General features: G+C 37.8%; 1 protein-coding gene across 2 annotated transcripts; it reads left to right on the top strand.

Moving 5' to 3' along the window:
* Positions 1-175: 175 nt before the first annotated feature.
* Positions 176-18083, top strand: LOC114151956 (thrombospondin-2-like). Of its 2 annotated transcripts, XM_028029520.1 has the most exons (22): positions 176-420; positions 610-772; positions 914-979; positions 1082-1218; positions 2523-2714; positions 3297-3390; positions 3474-3635; positions 5723-5899; positions 5976-6149; positions 6484-6614; positions 8251-8385; positions 8471-8689; positions 8780-8887; positions 10334-10493; positions 11281-11399; positions 11498-11732; positions 13239-13466; positions 13538-13668; positions 13986-14126; positions 14799-14896; positions 16184-16323; positions 17677-18083. In XM_028029520.1, the coding sequence occupies exons 3-22, from the start codon at positions 916-918 to the stop codon at positions 17682-17684; spliced, it is 2853 nt and encodes a 950-aa protein (XP_027885321.1). In that variant the 5' UTR covers positions 176-420; positions 610-772; positions 914-915; the 3' UTR covers positions 17685-18083. The 2 variants fall into 2 exon arrangements, with proteins under 2 accessions (XP_027885321.1, XP_027885322.1); XM_028029521.1 differs by having other exon boundaries at positions 177-772; positions 3477-3635.
* The last annotated feature ends 8 nt before the right edge of the window (positions 18084-18091 follow it).

The raw sequence follows: 18091 nt of genomic DNA on the forward strand, positions 1-18091 counted from the left end.
GAAGATGTTTTTGAATTCCTTCAGCTTGGTTGTCTTTTCCTAACGATCCAAGGCACACTGTAGAAACACACACACACACACGCACACACACACACACACGCACGCAAACCCATGCAATAAAATACCAACATCACACATTTTGGTTTTTGCAAATGATTTCTGTTGATGCCAGTTTTCTCACACTAAAAATATGGGAAAATGTTTGAAGCCAATCAGCTTCTCTCTATGCGTTTGTGTGTGCGGGTGTGTGCGTGCATAACTTTGAATGGCTTGAGTCGCAGTTTGGGGAGTGAGGAGTGTAAATGATGTGTCTGGGAAACCTGCATTCAGAGCTCAACACAGACGCAGCTCCCTCCATCCAGCTGGGTTTCTCTGAGATTTCTGGGAGATATGCAGCTCAGTTCTGTGCCAGACAGACGAGTAATATACTACCCCTGCTCGTACCTCACACACATACACACACGCACACACACTAAAACAAATACATAACCACGGTAGTTTCTGCAGAAAGTTTCTACAGAGCTGTCCACATGTTCTGCACTCAGGTTTCAGCCGTCCGGATGCTACAGCGACAAATTACTGAACTAGTTTTTGCTGATGTTCTTCAAGGAGTGGATCTCAAGGTGAGAAGGACATAAGGAGAGCAGGATTTAAGGAAAAAGGGAAGGAGACAGACATTCCATCACAGCCCCTGTGGAGCTCCGGCGGGGACGAGCCTACCATCTGCGATACGCAATTGTGGAAAAAAGGCAGAGCTGCAAGGGATACGCAGGTATGCAAGGTTCATTTCCTCTTTGATATACATAGGTGTGTTTTTATTTTTTCTGGCGGGCAGCAGACATGCAAGCTGTCTGAAGTGATGCATGCATCTCATTTTCCGTGGCGGCTACAAGTATGATTCATTTGTGAACAGGAATGTGGCCTCTCAGAGACTTCCCCTGGCTTTTAATTCCCCTGTGTGCAGTGGCTTTGTGCGCAGGTAGACCACACACACACACATACACTCCCCGCTGCGTTTAAATGCAAGCACCAGTCCAGCTTTTCCAGTTCATTTGTATCACCGGGAGATACTGTTTTACAGGTGTAGATGGTGCGAAGGTGTACAATGGGTCGACGGAAATGTGTCACCATCCTTGCGATGAGCTGCTGGATTTGATCACCGAGATCCACGGTCTGCGGATCGTGACTAACAACCTGCTGGAAGATCTAGAGAGAGTAGTAAGAGGCACACAAGTAGATGCTCACAGTAGCAGAACTGCTGGAAATTTTTATGTTGCACTATTTTATCAGTTTAAATTAGAACTGTTACTTTTCCTGTTCAGGTAGAGCAATGTTCCTCTCCTGCAGACTCTTTTACATATTAGATTCCTCAGGGATCTATTTTTGGTCCTCTGCTCTTCATATGATGCTTTGCAAAAGTATTCATACCCCATGAAACGTTTTACATCTCGTATGTTACTACCACAAACTTTAATTTATTTTGGTGGGACTTCAGAGCAGCATGAAGTAGCACATGCTTATGAAATGTAAGGGAAAGGACACATGGATTGTAAAATTATTTACAAAGCAGAAACTTTTCGCATGCTTTTGTATTTAGCCCCTTAAACTTTTTTTACGTTTCTTTTTTTTTTTTTTTTCAAATTATAAAAGTAAATTAACTTTATTAAGTTAAATTTTTCAATAAAACGTGACTCTTTTTTTTTTTTTTTACAATTTCAAAATAAAGAGTTTCTTTTAGGAAAAGTACTCCAAAAAAATTAGCTTTAAAGACTTAATTTCATTACAACATAAAATAAACCATAGTATATACTTCTACAATAATCTCTTATTCTTCTAGAATTACCAACTTAAAAAATGCTGCTAATACTTATCTTTGGATTTATGTTATTTCAATAATTATGTTATTTTAATGATTATTCAATACACATATATTAACATGGTTAACAATAATAATTACTTTGATTTCAGCCATACTTGCAATTTAACTTCAAATTTTTTTTAATAGGCATTTTTATCTGGTAATTAAGTGAATGTCTGAAAGTATAATGAAAAATGGATCAAGGGGTCATTAAATGATCCAAAAATGTAGTTTAGTATACTTTAGAGTAGATATTTACTTTTGTCTGTACTTGTAAATCTTAAATAGATTGTACAAGATGGGGTTTTTTATGATGTGGTTTGGGACAAAGACTGGAAATATAAGCAAAACCCACCAGAAAATGTTATATTTCTGTTCTGTTAAAGAGATTATATAAAAAGATCCTTATGTTAATAAAGGATCTTTAACATAAGAGCTGCTTTTCTTTCAGGAGATTGACTAACTATAATTTATGGTGAACTTCGTAGTGGTTCAGAGGGGAAATAAAGGATAAAACATTCTCTTCAAATCATAAAATATGGACTTATAGTATTTCCACAAGGCAGACCATTTGCTAATTCAACACCCCAAGAAATATCTTGTAATACCTTGATCTTATTTTCCTTTCTTAGTATTTCTTGTATTTCATTTTTTGTCCCGTCAGTCAAAAGAAAATGAGGGGATGCGAATATCCTTGGCTGAGCTGAGTAACGACAGCAGCACAGTCGACGGAGACGAGGAGGACAACTATTTGGACAGGGACAGGGACGGGGAGGTGTGGTGCATGCAGGATGGACGAGTGTACGAGCAGGGGGATGTCTGGGATGTTGACAGTTGCACCTCCTGTGCTTGCCAGGTCAGTGCAGAGCAAATGTGGAGTCATGACAACCTGAAATGTGAAATGTAAGCCTCTGGTGGGATGAAGGATCTGTCAGAAGCAGCATAGAAAGCAAGAAACAAACCAAAAAATATATTTTACTTCAGCTTTGATATATTTTTAAAGTGTTTAACTCAAGCTGCATTAAATTATTTAAAACAAATAGGGTTTCAAGCTCTCTTCCCCTGATTTTAACAGATCACCTACATTTAGACACGAAAAATACCAATCTCTAAGTCTCAATCTTAAAAAGGAAGGAAATAAGCTTTTTATCTGGAAAGTCATAACATAACCTTCAACTTTTGCTCAGTGGGGAAGTTTTAAATATGTCCAGTGTGGTTACATTTATCTCAAGGAGACCCAGTCTTTGTTTTCCTATTGCTTCACCCGGTTCCCTGAGTCTGTTTCTCTTTAGAAAATATCATTAGTTTAAGTCAAGAATGCGTTCAGGGAGTAGACAGGCTTATTCCTGACAGAATTTCATTCCTCTGGCGTGAATCGAAACATCTGGATCGAATAACATGATCTGTTTTCGCCCAATTTCAATTTATCACATTCCAGGATGGAAAAGTGGTGTGTAAGCAGGTGCTGTGTCCCCCAGTCTCCTGCATCAGTCCATCCTTCGTGGATGGAAAATGCTGCCTTGTATGTCTCGGTGAGTGGCATTAGACTCGCTCATTTCTGCCAAGGATCCATTAGTGTGAAAAAATATTTAACCGCAGATTTCTCTCTACGAAGAAGATGAAGACGGTTGGTCCCCGTGGTCTGAGTGGACCCACTGCTCTGTCACCTGTGGACGAGGAGGGCAGCAACGAGGTCGATCTTGCAACGGCATCAGCGGCTGTGCTGGGCCCTCGCTTCAAACCCGCAGCTGCTCACTGATGAAGTGCGACCGCAAAGGTAGGACATCAGCCTTCATAACTATTCTACAAAACATAAATTTCTCTTTGCTTAGAAATTTCACTCATATCAAGAGCAGCAGCAAAACTCACAGCTGGAGACATTTTTTCCCCCCCAATCCAGTACTACTCCCAGACAGTTGCTTACTCAGAGTCTCTCCCTACCGCTGTCTTAAGCTGACCCTATGTGGATTTTATGTCTCATGTACTATCCGTTCTTTTGAACCAACATCAGGAACTTTCCTTCTCAGCATTCCCTGCCTTCCAGGTCTTTATTTACCTTCTGAAGCATTGCCCCAGTCACAGCAACTGCTCTCAGCAGCTGGATAGCTGACGTGGAGGGATTTGATCTAGCCAGCTTGCCTGCACTTTGCAGCCAAATCCTTGTATTTGCACCGGTTAAGTTTGTTCACCGCATTTGCACTAATTTCCTTAGGGAGAGTAAGCTCACTTGTTTGGACCTTCTTGGTTGCTTGGGATTGCACCACAACATCTGTCCTAAATTCTGTTTGTATCTTTTCTGGTGGGAAGACTAGACATCTGTCCAAATCAACTCATTTTTTATGACTTGCTTATATTCACAAGAGATCTTGAACCTGATGCTACCCTCTGGATGGTCTCTGCTGTGCTTACAATGCTTTTTCTTTAGTGGTGTTGCCCCCTAAGGTGTTATTACTTTCGGGCATCCTGCATTCCTTCAGCAGTTCTCGGGTTAAACTCTTGATAGTAGCCTGTGTTTGCTGTACAAATGTAATATTTATTTGATGAAAGACAGCAGAAATAGAAATGATATTTGCTATAGATTTCTTTTGGTCTTGAGAGACCTAAACTTTGGTGAATCTGCCACACTGGGCAACCACAACCTAATGGTTCAAACCAACTATTTTCTCACACGTTTGATGAAAATGTTTTAGATGACCGCAGTATCAACAACCCAGCCATAGATCTTGCTTTTAGGGGAGACTTTTGCTAAATGTAACACTTGCTTCATTTCTTTGCCGATAACATTTGAGTCCATCTACCAATTAGTTTTCTAACAATAATCCAGTGAAATAACTGTAAAATAATCTAACCGATATAAAAGTGTGGATGATGCTAAATTATTAAATATTGGCTTTACTGATAGTGAGACAGAACTCAATAAGTTTTAAAAACCCAAATCCCTCAGTTCTTCTGGTAATTTTGACTTTCCAATCCTCACCGATGATCATGAGATATGGATCATGACTTAAAGTGTGAGATCCTGGATAAAAGTGACTAAAATGAGCGTCCTCTGTGGCTGGGTTAAGCCTTTGAGATAGCAGTAGGTGCTCCATCCTCACTCGCTTACACCCTCAATATCACAAGTAGCCAGTTGAAGTGGTTATGGATTTTTTTCAGGACACCTTTGTGTACCTCCTTTTTGTACTTGAGTACAATACATATCATGGCCATGCTTCTACCGCCTATGAGATGGTTCCAAAATATGGGATGGAACCGCTTAGGATCTTTAAAACAAAACGAATCTGGGAAAGAACTGCTTAAAGCTACTGACATGGCTTTAAGCGGTTGAGATTCCCAAGGAACAGCTAGAAAACGTCATGGGTTAAAGGGTTGTCTGATTTTGCCTCTGACTTATTAGAACTTCGATCCCCACTGATGACAGCAGATGGATGTCCAGCTAAATCAAGCATGTCTCCATTATCAACATACTACAGTTCAGAGTCCAGCAGTTCCACTGGTTACAATAAAACACGAGCATATAACTCTCGTTTTCCCATTTTGGATGGTGATCTAACTAGTCTTTGACAAAAACACTCCAGGTAGATCCGACACTTTGAGAGAGCAGTTGATATCTTAGATAATTCATGATCCATATACAGACAAAATTTGACTGAGCCTTTGGAGTTGTTTAAATCTCTTCTTCAGAGCCATTTCTTTCTTTAACTCTTAATTCAAATAGAGCATGAAACCTTTATAAAAGTTGGTGGTCAATCTTCTTGTTAAATATGCTGAAGTTGACCAAGACAAATCAAATCAAAGGGAGTTAAGTGATGAATTATTTCAGTGTTATTACTATCTAAATTTGTATAATTGTTTTATGTCTAGGACGCACAGATGGGAACTGGGGCCTTTGGTCTCCTTGGTCTGCATGCACAACCACATGTGGTGAAGGCGACATCACACGGGTCCGTATGTGCAACAATCCTCCACCATCAAAGGGGGCCAAGGGCTGTAAGGGAAACGCTAGAGAGACAAAACCATGCAACAACACAGTCTGCCCTGGTGAGCACACACACATGATTTCAATACAGGCCTGGATTACAAGTAAATTATATATTTTCTGTTTCTGTGTTTGTAGTCGCAGGAGGCTGGACAGCCTGGAGTGAGTGGTCGCAATGTTCAACTTCCTGTGGTGGAGGACTTATAAGCCGCCGGCGGGAGTGTTTGAACCCCGCCCCTCAGAATGGCGGGAAACCTTGTGCTGGGGAAGCTACAGACTACGAAGCATGTAACAAACAGCCATGCCCTGTTGGTAAATCAAACCTTGAGCAGTATATTTTTATGTTTTGCAAGGACGCCCTTGAAAATGAGATGATACATCTCAAAGGGTTGTCCTTGAAACAAATAAATAAATATTCATTTTAACTGTGAAGGCAAATATTCCACAAGCAGACTAAACCTCAAAATTAATGGGTAACTCCTTTTTATTTTGGGAAACATTTAAAATAATACTGGTCTAAATAAAATCCTGAGGTGTTTGCTCTGCTTTTATGAAATTAATGAGGCAAAAATGACAAAATAATTAAAACCCTAGAATATATTAGGTTCCACTGACGCTATCCTTTCTTTTCTTAAATCTCTTTCAGATCTGTGTTTGCTTTCAAATCCATGTTTTCCTGGGGTGAAATGCACATCAATGAGTGACGGATCTTGGGAATGTGGAGATTGTCCTGTTGGTCTGAAGGGGAATGGCACGCACTGCAAAGATGAAAATGAGGTAAAAGGGGGCAGACAACAGACTAGATGACATGGAATTAGCTTTAATTGGTTTTATTTAGATTTAGAAAAGTAAGTGATCTGAGGAAAATATTTGGTCAGCCCTCTCTAATATCCCCTAAAGAATTCTTGGCCTAATTTGAGGTCTTTGCTCTTTGGAGAAATACAGTCTGCAGATCCACAGGGGTTCCAGTCAGGAGTCACTGACAGCCAAAACATTTTCTTTAGTCTTCGAGTGCATTTTGAGGTATCCCATTTACATGTTATTAAACTTATTGTAACAAGCAACATTTTTACCTGCACTCTCTTTTGCTACTGGCTGCAACACAAGCCCAAACCCTGTGCTCAAACGTTGGAAGTATCTTGAGGAAAGTCTGAACTCTTCTGTTCTTTTTACTTTCTCCCAAAGATTAACATTGAGCATGTTAGTTTTCTAAAATCTTTTCTAAAATATATATTTCTTCAAGTTTCACAGCCTTTCCCATAGATTATCTTTACTTCAAAGTACTTTTCTGGAAGCACAAGGTTGATGACATGTTGAGGTAAATTTTTTTAAACTATCAAGTGTATTGAAAAACATTTAACAGTGAGCTTCTCTGTGCTACTGGCTGCAACACAAACTCAAGTCATCGTTCTGCTTAGATAACCGATGAGTTATCTTAAAAATCTCAACTCTTAATGTAAACATTATCAATTTATCAGTTTACTAAAATCTTTATCATATTCTATATTTCTGCAGCTCTCACTGCATTCTCTGGCATTGTGCGCATTGATTTTTTTCTCTTTTTTTTCAAAGCACATTTTCTGTAAGAACAAGGTTGGAGGATTCTGATTATTTAAAGAGCCTTGACATTTGCATCTTTCATAGCAACGGCTGCAGATGTAGCTCTGACAAGCTAATTAAAGTTTGAGACCTTGGCAACACTTTTCTGAAAGATCTAATTTCCAGGGGTATTGAAACTTTATGAATAGTCATCTTTTCAATTTTTTCCCTGTTAGCATAATAAAAGCATGCTATAATGCATTTAAAAATGCTGCCATGTTGATTTTAACCTTTTTTAATGTGGAAATTGTATATGGGCTGTCAATTTTGAGGAATGATTGGCAGGTAAATGTTTTTGCTTAAATAACTTTCATCTCTAATTAGGTGTTCTAAAGACATTTTGACTCTCACTATGACACAAATTAGCTTGATCATTAGTTTTAAAAATGTCTCTCAGCTTGACATATTATAAAAGAAACCTTTGTGTGTCTTATTGTTATTTTATGTAACAAGCAGAAAGCAGTGTGTAAACATTAAGTGGAAGGACAATGGTACATGATTTTTAATCTTTTACAAATAAAAAAAACACTAGGGATGCATTAATTAGATTATTTCTAAGGCCAATTTGTTAAGCACCATTTTGTTTTTGGTCTTTAAATCGGAATGTATGCCACACTTTTGGATTTTTATTTCTAAAAACTTTTCAAAAACCACATCATTTACCTTTCTGTTTACATTAGTCATTCAATGATACACTACTTTTGGTGAGTCTATCAAATAAAATTCTGATCAAATATACTAATGTTTATAATTGGAATGGCACAAAAAGTGAAAAAGTTCCAAGAGTATGATGTCTTTACCTCTGTCTCTGCAGTGTGAAGTGGATGAGGTGTGTTTTACAAAATGCGTGAACACAGATCCTGGATTCTACTGCCTTCCTTGTCCTCCTCGATACAAAGGCAACCAGCTGTACGGCCTTGGATTGCAGGAAGCCAGGAGAACCAGGCAGGTAAGTGGGTTTTTAAAGTCTACCTTTATTTTTTCTTTTAGCCACAACAAATGCACAACAAAGACTTTTGGACTCTCAATTCCAGGTGTGTGAACCATATAATCCTTGCAAAGAAAACACACACACTTGCCACCAGTTTGCTGACTGCATATACCTGGGCCTGGCATCGGAGGTCTTGTTTAAATGCTCGTGTGCTGTTGGCTTTGCTGGCGATGGCTCCGTCTGTGGTGAGGACTCTGATCTGGATGGTTGGCCCAATGAGAGTCTACCCTGCAAGCAGAATGCCACATATCACTGTGAACAGGTGAGAGAACCACAAAAAAATAAAAAACAAAACAAAAATACTCCTACAATTATGCTTTTTAATAAATGGATGTGTTCTGATTGGCTGCAGGATAACTGCCCCATGCTGCCAAATTCTGGACAAGAAGACTTTGACAAGGATGGACAGGGGGACGCCTGTGATCCTGATGATGACAATGACAACATCCTAGATGAGAGGGTGAGACTGTTTGGCAGCTTCCCAAGCAAACTGCCCTCATTCAGGGCTTGATTGCATTGCCAAGTAAATTTTGCCTCACTGTGCTGACATAGTTTACTTTAATTTAAACAAGACAGTGTGCATGAACGTAGGGAAAAATTCACCCATATTTAGGTTTGTCTAAAAAAATTCTACCCAGAGCAAAAAGCAACCAATTTACAAAGACCTAGCGCTGTTTGTGATTATGCCAAAAAAGGATTTGTTTCTTTTCTAGGCGGTTATGGGCGTAAAGGCATTTTTGACACCCCTCAAATATTCAGTTTTGTTCACACAACTGAATATGAGACCTTGAGACCTTAGCAACAGTTTTCTGAAAGATCTAATTTCCAGGGGTATTGAAACTTTATGAATAGTCATCTTTTCTATTTTTTCCCTGTTTCAGACTTCAGACTTTGAAGTCTGAAAAAAGTTGCCCCCACTCCTCAGTTTCAGCTTTGAGACGTTTGAGGGGTTTCCTGCATGTACAGCCTGTTTCATATCAGCACAAAGCATCTCAGTAGCATAAAGGTCTGGGCTTTGACTCAAGACTTTCCATTTCTTAGTTTTTATGCAACCTTCGGTGGGTTTTCGAGTATGTTTTTGTTCATTGTCACAATATAGGCCTCTTTTTATTTTATACAGATGGTTGCACATTTTCCTCAAGCACGCTCTGATACAGTGGAATTTATGGTTGATTCTATGATGGTAAGGTGAAAAGATTCTGCTGCACCAAAGTGTCTCCAAACCAAAAAACTTCCTGTATTTAAAACACCAATAATTAATTAAATATATAATTTAATTATTAAAAACAATTAAATACATCAATCAATGACTAAATATGGAATTCAATACTTAAATATGTAATTAAATAAATGTCCCATGAAATAAGAAAAGTGTCTAAATGTCCTTTTGAAGAAAATCTTTATTTAAAAATATATTTAATTATTTTATCTCACCTGATATGACAAGCCTATGTCTAATTCCAGCAAATGATACTACTCCCACTGTTGCATTTTTTGATTACATTTTACAGAAAAGTTTCAAATCTGTTTTCCTGAGTCTTTATTGTTTATTGATGTTATTTATAACATGTTATAAAATAGGTGCCGATTTCTTGAATGTGGTGGACTTGGTTGGTTTTTTTGGATTACCAAACAATTAGAGCAATCTGCGGTATTGTCCCAAAAACTGGATCAAAATGTCAGCTAGTACCACATGTTGAGGTCGAGATTAAGTTTAACTTTTTTTCTTAGTATTTTCTTGGTTACGTTACATTTCACATGCTGTGCCTTCTTCTGTTTTTATTTTGTATCTTTTTTTTCCTTCCTCTGTTTTTCTTCACCTGTGTTCAGTTTTATTGCATCATAAATCCAAAGCACTGAAGTTGTTTTGCAAGCATAAGAATCTGAATGTGTTTTTTTGGCAAAGGACAACTGCCCGCTGAGGTACAACCCTCGGCAGTTTGACTCTGATGGGGACGGGGTCGGGGATTCCTGCGATAACTGTCCGTTTGACAGCAACCCGAAGCAGACAGACACCGATGGCAATGGAGAAGGAGATGCCTGCAGCATCGACATTGATGGAGATGGTAAAAGCTATAAAGTGGCTTTAAATCTGCAGGAACTTTCAACCAACTGTCAAGCTGCCTTTTGGCTTTTTGTAATGAAAGTTCAAACTTCTACATTTTGGGAGGGAGCAACTTTTAAAAGCTGGAAAACTGCCTGACTGATTGATTCATGGGGACAGTGTGACTGGGAGTAAATGATTAGATTCAGCATACTATAAACAATTTCACCGTATAAGAATGGGTATATTTCAATTCCAACTGAAAGACATTCAAGTTTAAAAAACCTATTGGGGTGTGAATAACAACATTTGTTTATGGAAAGCTGTCCATAACCAATAAATAAAGATAAATAAAAGGGACAAGGATAACATGTCAAATGACTGTTGGTGATGTAATGCTTCACAACTCAATTCAGCTTAAATGGGAGAAACAACTACGACCTGCTACATGTAAAAAATAAACAGTCTGCTTGAAGCATTTAACAAAATCAAAATTATAAACATTAAAATATTTTAGGATTTAATTACCTAAATACAAGTTGAAATAAAAACTGTAGACAATCTTTTGAGATTTAGGATGATACAGATAATTGTAAGTGGACCATGTTTGTTGGCGAACATACATTGTACAAATTACATTTATACCCACAAATGTGAGTATAAATATATTGTAAAATAAGACAAACCAAAAACAAGATAATGAAGCAATGATGCATCTTACCTTATAAGATGAACTGAGATGAAGAAATAAAACCGGGGTGTAATAAATCTAAATTTGTCTTTTTACTGTTCCCCTAATTTTCCTATAGAGAAACTGAATGAGCGTGACAACTGTCCTTCTATATACAACACTGACCAGAGGGACACCGATCTGGATGGTGTTGGAGATCAGTGCGACAACTGTCCCCTTCTACACAACCCACTGCAGGTTCCTACCAACACACACAAATATTTATACACAGCACAAAAATCCCAGTGTTGTAACTGAATACAACCACTGTGTAAAAACTGTGGCCGGGCTTGTAGGTTGACTCTGACAGTGACCTGGTGGGGGACTTGTGCGACAACAACGAGGACATCGATGAAGACGGACACCAAAACTCTCTGGACAACTGTCCCTACATTGCCAACAGCAACCAGGCCGACCATGACAAGGATGGAAAGGGAGATGTTTGCGACCATGACGATGACAATGACGGGATCCCCGATGACCGGGACAACTGCAGACTGGTTCCCAATAGAGATCAGCTGGACTCCGATGGTTTGTTTTTTAAGAGCCATTTAATTTACCAAAACAACACAAAATGTTGCAATGTTAATGTTAGCTTGTTTTCCATGACAGTGCTAAGGCTAACAACATTTAACTATTGAATTGCTTCAGATACAACAAAGTGGGCTTCAGTGCAAGGCTAATTTAATGTTGTGTCTCATTACTAAGCCTCACATATAGGCAGCCATTACTCACTCACTGAATGTCAGAATAATACCGTTTCTCTGTTTCTTGCAGTAACCCATAAAGAAATGTCAGTTTTACAAATAAATAGACCAAAATAATGTCCTTTGTGTGAGAACCGTCTCAGAATAAGTGAACTCAACAGTCCCTCAGCTACAAAGTCGGCCAGCATTAGCACTAAATAGCCTCCAGAAATATGTCCTGTTTTCTACACAATACGAATCGCAAACTGCACAACGTTACGTGACTCAACCAGTTGACACTAAATTTAATTACCTCTTCAACACTTAGATAGTTAATAAATATGCATCAAAATATATTTTACTGACCTGTGATATAGGCAAGATGAGATACACATGTTGAGCTTCATTTAGCATCTAAAAGGAAGGTTTATTCTTCTTCTGCCTTCTTCACCTTCTCTACTCCATGAATGCGACATGCGCCCCTAGCGGTGGTATGTAGAATCACACTGAATAACATTAAAGAATGCATCACAGGGAGAAATTAAAGATAGAAAAATAAAAATAATGTTGGGGTGCCTATTTTTATACCTAGTGTTTTCAATAGCAATAACGCTTCCCAACATCAAAGACTTGAAGCTCATCACCAGATAAATTCTTAAAATACCAGTGGAAATATGCAAGAAATGGTCAGTGATTCTAGGAATTGCTTGGATGTTCCAATGTCAATAAAAAAAATTCCACTGAATATTAAGAAGAGTTCATGCATTCTTTGTAAAATATAAATCATACCAAAAGAGTTGTTTTTCTTTTTGAAAGTTAATACTCATTTTACATTGCTTTAGTCTCTTTTGTTATGTCTCTTTTGTTTAGTCTCAATTTCCTGAGGGAGTCTTCCCAAAGGATCAATAAAGTACAAGTCTAAGTCTAAGTCTAAGTCTTTTGAGTATGTCTGTCAAGGGTGTGAATAATCAGGGCCTTAACTTTATACTTTAACTTTAGTAGGTATTTCCTGATGCCAGAATTAATTGAAAATAAATTCAATAAAGTCTTCATAAATCTCAAACTACCTTTTAGTAAATGCCTGTACAGTCCAGATCACTTTAAAAAGTTGTGAAATATAGGAATCATATGCAAACAGCCACTGTTACTTTAAAGTTCTTACACTGGGACTGACTGATAGGCAAATAATCAATAGAAAACTCATTATGGAAGTATCTGTCAAATTCCAGGTTTTTTTCCAGGTAATCTTGACGCCCTCACAATACAATGCCCTGGGCAGTTTAGTTCAAGTTCCAAACTACATATCTTTATGAGTCAGTTCTTTCTTTTCTCCCTGTGCATTGACTCTCAGGTGACGGCAGTGGAGATGCATGCTTTGACGACTTTGACAACGACAATATTCCGGATGCACTGGATCCCTGTCCTCTCAACCAGGATATTGGGGTGACAGACTTCAGGAAGTTTCAGGGCGTATTACTGGACCCCAAAGGTACCACGCAGTCTGACCCTTTGTGGGTGATTCGCAGTCAAGGGACAGAGCTGCTGCAGAAAGCCAACTCTGACCCTGGAATTGCTTTAGGTGAGTTATGAAAACAAGCAATAGCCACGATATGGTTTAGCAAGAAAACTAATATGCCTACATTTGAATAGGGTATGACAAGTTCAGCGCTGTGGACTTCAGTGTGACATTTTATGTGAATACCAACCGTGATGACGATTATGCAGGGATTGTGTTTGCTTATCAGTCCACTAGTCGGTTCTACGTTGTCATGTGGAAACAGGTGAGGCTTGTATGTTGATTTCAGCAAAGAAACCTTTCACGGACATTACTAACATTGCATAAATATTTAATCAACAGCACCATGAAGCCTTAAATCAAAAACCACTCTTAAAATTATCTTCACAATTACTCATTTAATTCAGTATTAACCTTCTATTTCTTTTTATATTACAGCTTTCATTGGCAGACAAAATGTCAGGGTTAACATTAGAAAAGACTTTATTCTTTGTTTTTTTTTAATCAACCATCCTCTCTCACAAACATAATGTTAATCAGCCTTCACTTGTCAGTTTATTATCATTCCCTCTTTGCATGCAGGTGTCTCAGGGTTACTGGGAGCAGAGGCCCTCCAAAGCTTTCGCCACAGCAGGATTGTCAATAAAACTGGTCCAGTCTAGCACAGGACCAGGCGAGTATCTGCGTAATGCTCTATGGCACACTGGAAACACAAGACACCAGGTAAAATATAACATTTTGAACAAATCTTTAATTCCAAAAATAACTAAAATGAAAAGGGTTCAGTTCCTGTCAAACAAGACTTTCAAGTATCTTGGTTCTTCAGTGATGGGAGAATGGAGAACTACATTGTCTGAAGCCTCATCTGCTGTAATTTGGAAGCAGTCACATTGTGGTATTCTGAAGATTGAGCTAAGCCAAAAAGAAAAGCTCTCGATTTAATGGTCCGTCTAAGTTCCAACCATCACTTATGATCACGAGATTTGGATCAGGACTACCACAACAAGGTCCCAAATAAAAGCAGCTGTGCTGAGCTTCTTACCTACAGAGGCTGGGCTCACGCTAAGAGATGAGATGAAGAACAATGTTATCTGGGGGTTGTTGAAGTAAACCCAATGCTCCTTTGTATCGAAAGACATCAGTAAATCTGGATCAGGCATCTGATCAGGATTCTTCCAAAAACCTCCCAAGATTTACCAGAAACCTCTCAATGGGAGAATACTTAAAAATTTATTTGGATAAATTATAGTTTTGAAATAAGGTCATTAAAAAAAGTAGGGCTTTATTGGGTAAATCAAGAGTTAATATTCTACTTGTGACTAAAGAGATTGTCTCAACTTAAGTTCTAGTTTTTCAAAAACAAACTTTTGAGAACAAAAGTTGTGTCTGTTTCAGGTCAGAACATTGTGGCATGACCCCAATAAAATTGGCTGGAAGGACTTCACAGCATATCGCATGCACCTTATACACCGACCCAAGACTGGGTTCATCAGGTACAGTAAAGGTTATTATGGGTTATTGATTTTTCAGTGAAACAGACCTTCAGCCCTCTAGTACTTATACTAAAAACCAAGCTGCCATGTGTGACTTACTTATTTGGAAACCTTGTTAAATTGAATAGATTCTCCAGCTTGTATTTATAGGAAATTCTTAACAGGACAACAGAGTTTTTACATTTGGCACAATCAGTTCTAGATTTTTACTGTTCTTAGCCTTGGAAATATCATCCATCTCCAGGAGTTATTTTTATGATAACAGCTTAATCCACTTCTTCTGGTGTACTTGGTTCACCCAACCTAAAACATCTGCTTCATCTTAGTTCTTCCTCTCATTAATGACTTTTGAAAAGCGTAAAAGACAAAATGAAAAACAACCTTGTGAAATGAGGTATCTGTGCTATGTGTTGTTTCTGTGCAGATGTTGGGATTATCAAAACCACAGAAACTGTTAGCTTTAGAAGGAGAAAAATCTTTTCTGCTGCCATGTCTACTTAATCAAATTTAAAGCAAACAGTAAGCGCTTGTCATGCATTCTAGGTACTGAATGTTTGCACTTGTACAAAGTGGCACTTTAAAAAGGTCAGGCTGAAAAGAAGCTTGTACTCCTTGATTTTAAGACACCTATTTTGATTGACATTTCTGAATAAGTGCTCTGAGTCTTTTCTATATTCTTTATAGATGTACAATACATGTTTAGTACCTATAGTATCCAGAAAAAAGAGTAACCTTTGCTATATAGTCTACTTGATGTTGTACAGATAGGAAGTATATTGGATCATTGACATGCATGAGTACACACTACATTGGTGGTGGTTGTAATGGTTGAATACATATTGAAATATTATGTGATTTTTTTCTTTGTTCAACAAATAATACACAATTTGTCATTTGTTATGTATTAAAATAAAAAAATAAAATACCATTTTGCATTTGTTGTTGGAGAATTACAACAAGTTTTATTGATTGTTTATTTACTGAACTTTAATTTTCTTGAGTTGTTAGATCAAACACCACTTAGGAGGGAAGCAGTCTTGGCCACATCTCGACAGTCAAGCAACTAGTGTTACTCCTTAGTCAGTAATTTTACACTAAATCTTGGGTCTTTGTTTAGAGTTTAATTTGATTAATCTCTTACTTGTTGTGGTCAGTTTCTCTATGTAGAAAGTTTACATTTGAAGAATAAATGTTCTTAGTTACAATGTAAGTTTCGGCAGTTGATTACCACATGAATGAATAACTCATACTTGCCTAGTTTTCACCTGTGTTGTGCTCTTGTTGCAGGGTGGTTGTGTATGAGGGCAGGGGCATTCTGGCTGACTCGGGGGCAGTTTATGACCACACCCTGGCTGGAGGCAGACTGGGACTGTTTGTCTTCTCTCAGGAACAGGTCATCTTCTCAGATCTAAAATATGAGTGCAGAGGTAAGATGTCCAACCATCTATTTGCTCTCACCATCACTGTTGTTAAATAATGATTAAAACTTGGAGTGAAAAAAACCTGAACTTTTTCCAATTTTTGTTCTGACAAACTTCAGTGTATTTTTCAGGATTGTATGATGGACCAACATAAAGACATGCAACATTATGAAGCAGACAGAAGACAAAACTTTTTAAAAAATTACAAACAAAAATATATGGATATGAAAATACTAACTAATTTATAAAGAACTCTAAAACCAAATTAAATAGTAATTTATTAGACGAGAGGTGGGTGAAAAAATAAGTTCATACTTCTACCCACTCCTTTGAACGTGTGAATATACTTTATTACTGTTCTTCTTTTGTTTGCTTTTTTAAATTTATTTTTTGTATATAACATTGAATATTCTTTTATTACACTATGTTTGATAAACTCTAACTCAAACTCAAAAATCTGGAAGAGTGACATGCATTTGTATTAGGCCCGCTGTGTCAACACTTTGAACAAAGACTTTTTGCTGCTAGTCTTTAGCTTTGCAACATGATCTCAATTTGAATTGAGATCATGTTTGATCTCAAAGGTTTGATCTCAAAGGTCTGGACAATGACTAGGTCTTTCTAACACACAAATATGCTTTGATCTAAGCCACTCCATTCCTCTAAATGGCTTTCTTCAGGATTGCCTTGTATTTAGCTTAATCAATCTTCTCATCAGCTCTGACTAGTCTCCCTGTCTCTGCCGAAGCAAAGCCTCTCTATAGCACGATTAAACCACTATCATGTTTCACTCTGAGGTTGGTGTACTCAGGGTGATGCGGATTGTTAGTATTCCTCCACACGCACTATCTTTATGAAGGCTAAATGTTCAATTTTGGTCTCATCTCTTGAGTACCTTTTGAAGGCAGCTGTTTGGACTGAATTTTATTTATAAAGACCAGAGTAAAGTGGAAAATAAATAAACATATGCCACAGTTTTCACATTTTGATTTGTAAAAGATTTTAAAAACAATGAACTTGTTTCCTTCAACTCCACAATTCTAAGCTACTTTGGGTTAATCTCAATAAAATCCAATAAGATGCACAGAAAAAAAATGTTCAAGTGTTACGAATAGCCTTAAAAAGGCATGAAAATATTAAAGCAACAGATATCCGTAGTGGTGATATCTCTGTGTCGAAGTACGTTATAGAGACTTACATAGTTTGTAAAACTAGTGTATAATGGAGTAAAAGTCTGAAGCAGAAAATGGAAATATTTCACGGCTGTAAAAAGCATAGCACCAGGGCTCTGAATTATTGCTTCAGATCATTGCGCCTTTGAAGTCATGTCATTGATCTGGCTTTCTTTTTGATTCTCAGACAACTGAAGCACTTTTTGGGACGTTCAGGATGCTGCACAGAAAACAGCCAGAGGCCCACAACAAAAACACAAAGAATTTTGCTACAAATGGAGGAGAGAGGGAGACAACAGGATACACCAGTTTTTTTTTATCCTGCTAACACTATCTGCTAGTGACCATCATCTATCTATCTGTCAGCTTTTTATGCAACAGTATTGATTCCAGTCTGTCTCATTCGCTGTATATTACTCCTCTGGCAGCCTGTCTAATGACACTTCTTGTTGCTTTTTATTTGCGCCTTCCTAATGGTTGTAAATAATTATTTATTGTGAGAGGACAGATATAAGACAGGTGAAAATGATGACCGAGTAAACTGGGCACACGTTTGGTGGTAACTTATCAATAAAAAAATGTTTTTTAATCAACTGCTTTTG

The sequence above is a fragment of the Xiphophorus couchianus genome, chromosome 10, assembly GCF_001444195.1.
Source record: "Xiphophorus couchianus chromosome 10, X_couchianus-1.0, whole genome shotgun sequence".
NCBI classification, from domain to species: Eukaryota; Metazoa; Chordata; class Actinopteri; order Cyprinodontiformes; family Poeciliidae; genus Xiphophorus; species Xiphophorus couchianus.

Excerpts from the sequence above, each read along its gene's own strand:
- LOC114151956 (XM_028029520.1), top strand. The coding sequence starts at position 916 with ATGTGGCCTCTCAGAGACTTCCCCTGGCTTTTAATTCCCCTGTGTGCA. Across the intron at positions 3,391-3,473 it reads ATGCTGCCTTGTATGTCTCG|AAGATGAAGACGGTTGGTCC; the intron begins GTGAGTGGCATT and ends CTCTCTACGAAG. Across the intron at positions 5,900-5,975 it reads CAACAACACAGTCTGCCCTG|TCGCAGGAGGCTGGACAGCC; the intron begins GTGAGCACACAC and ends CTGTGTTTGTAG.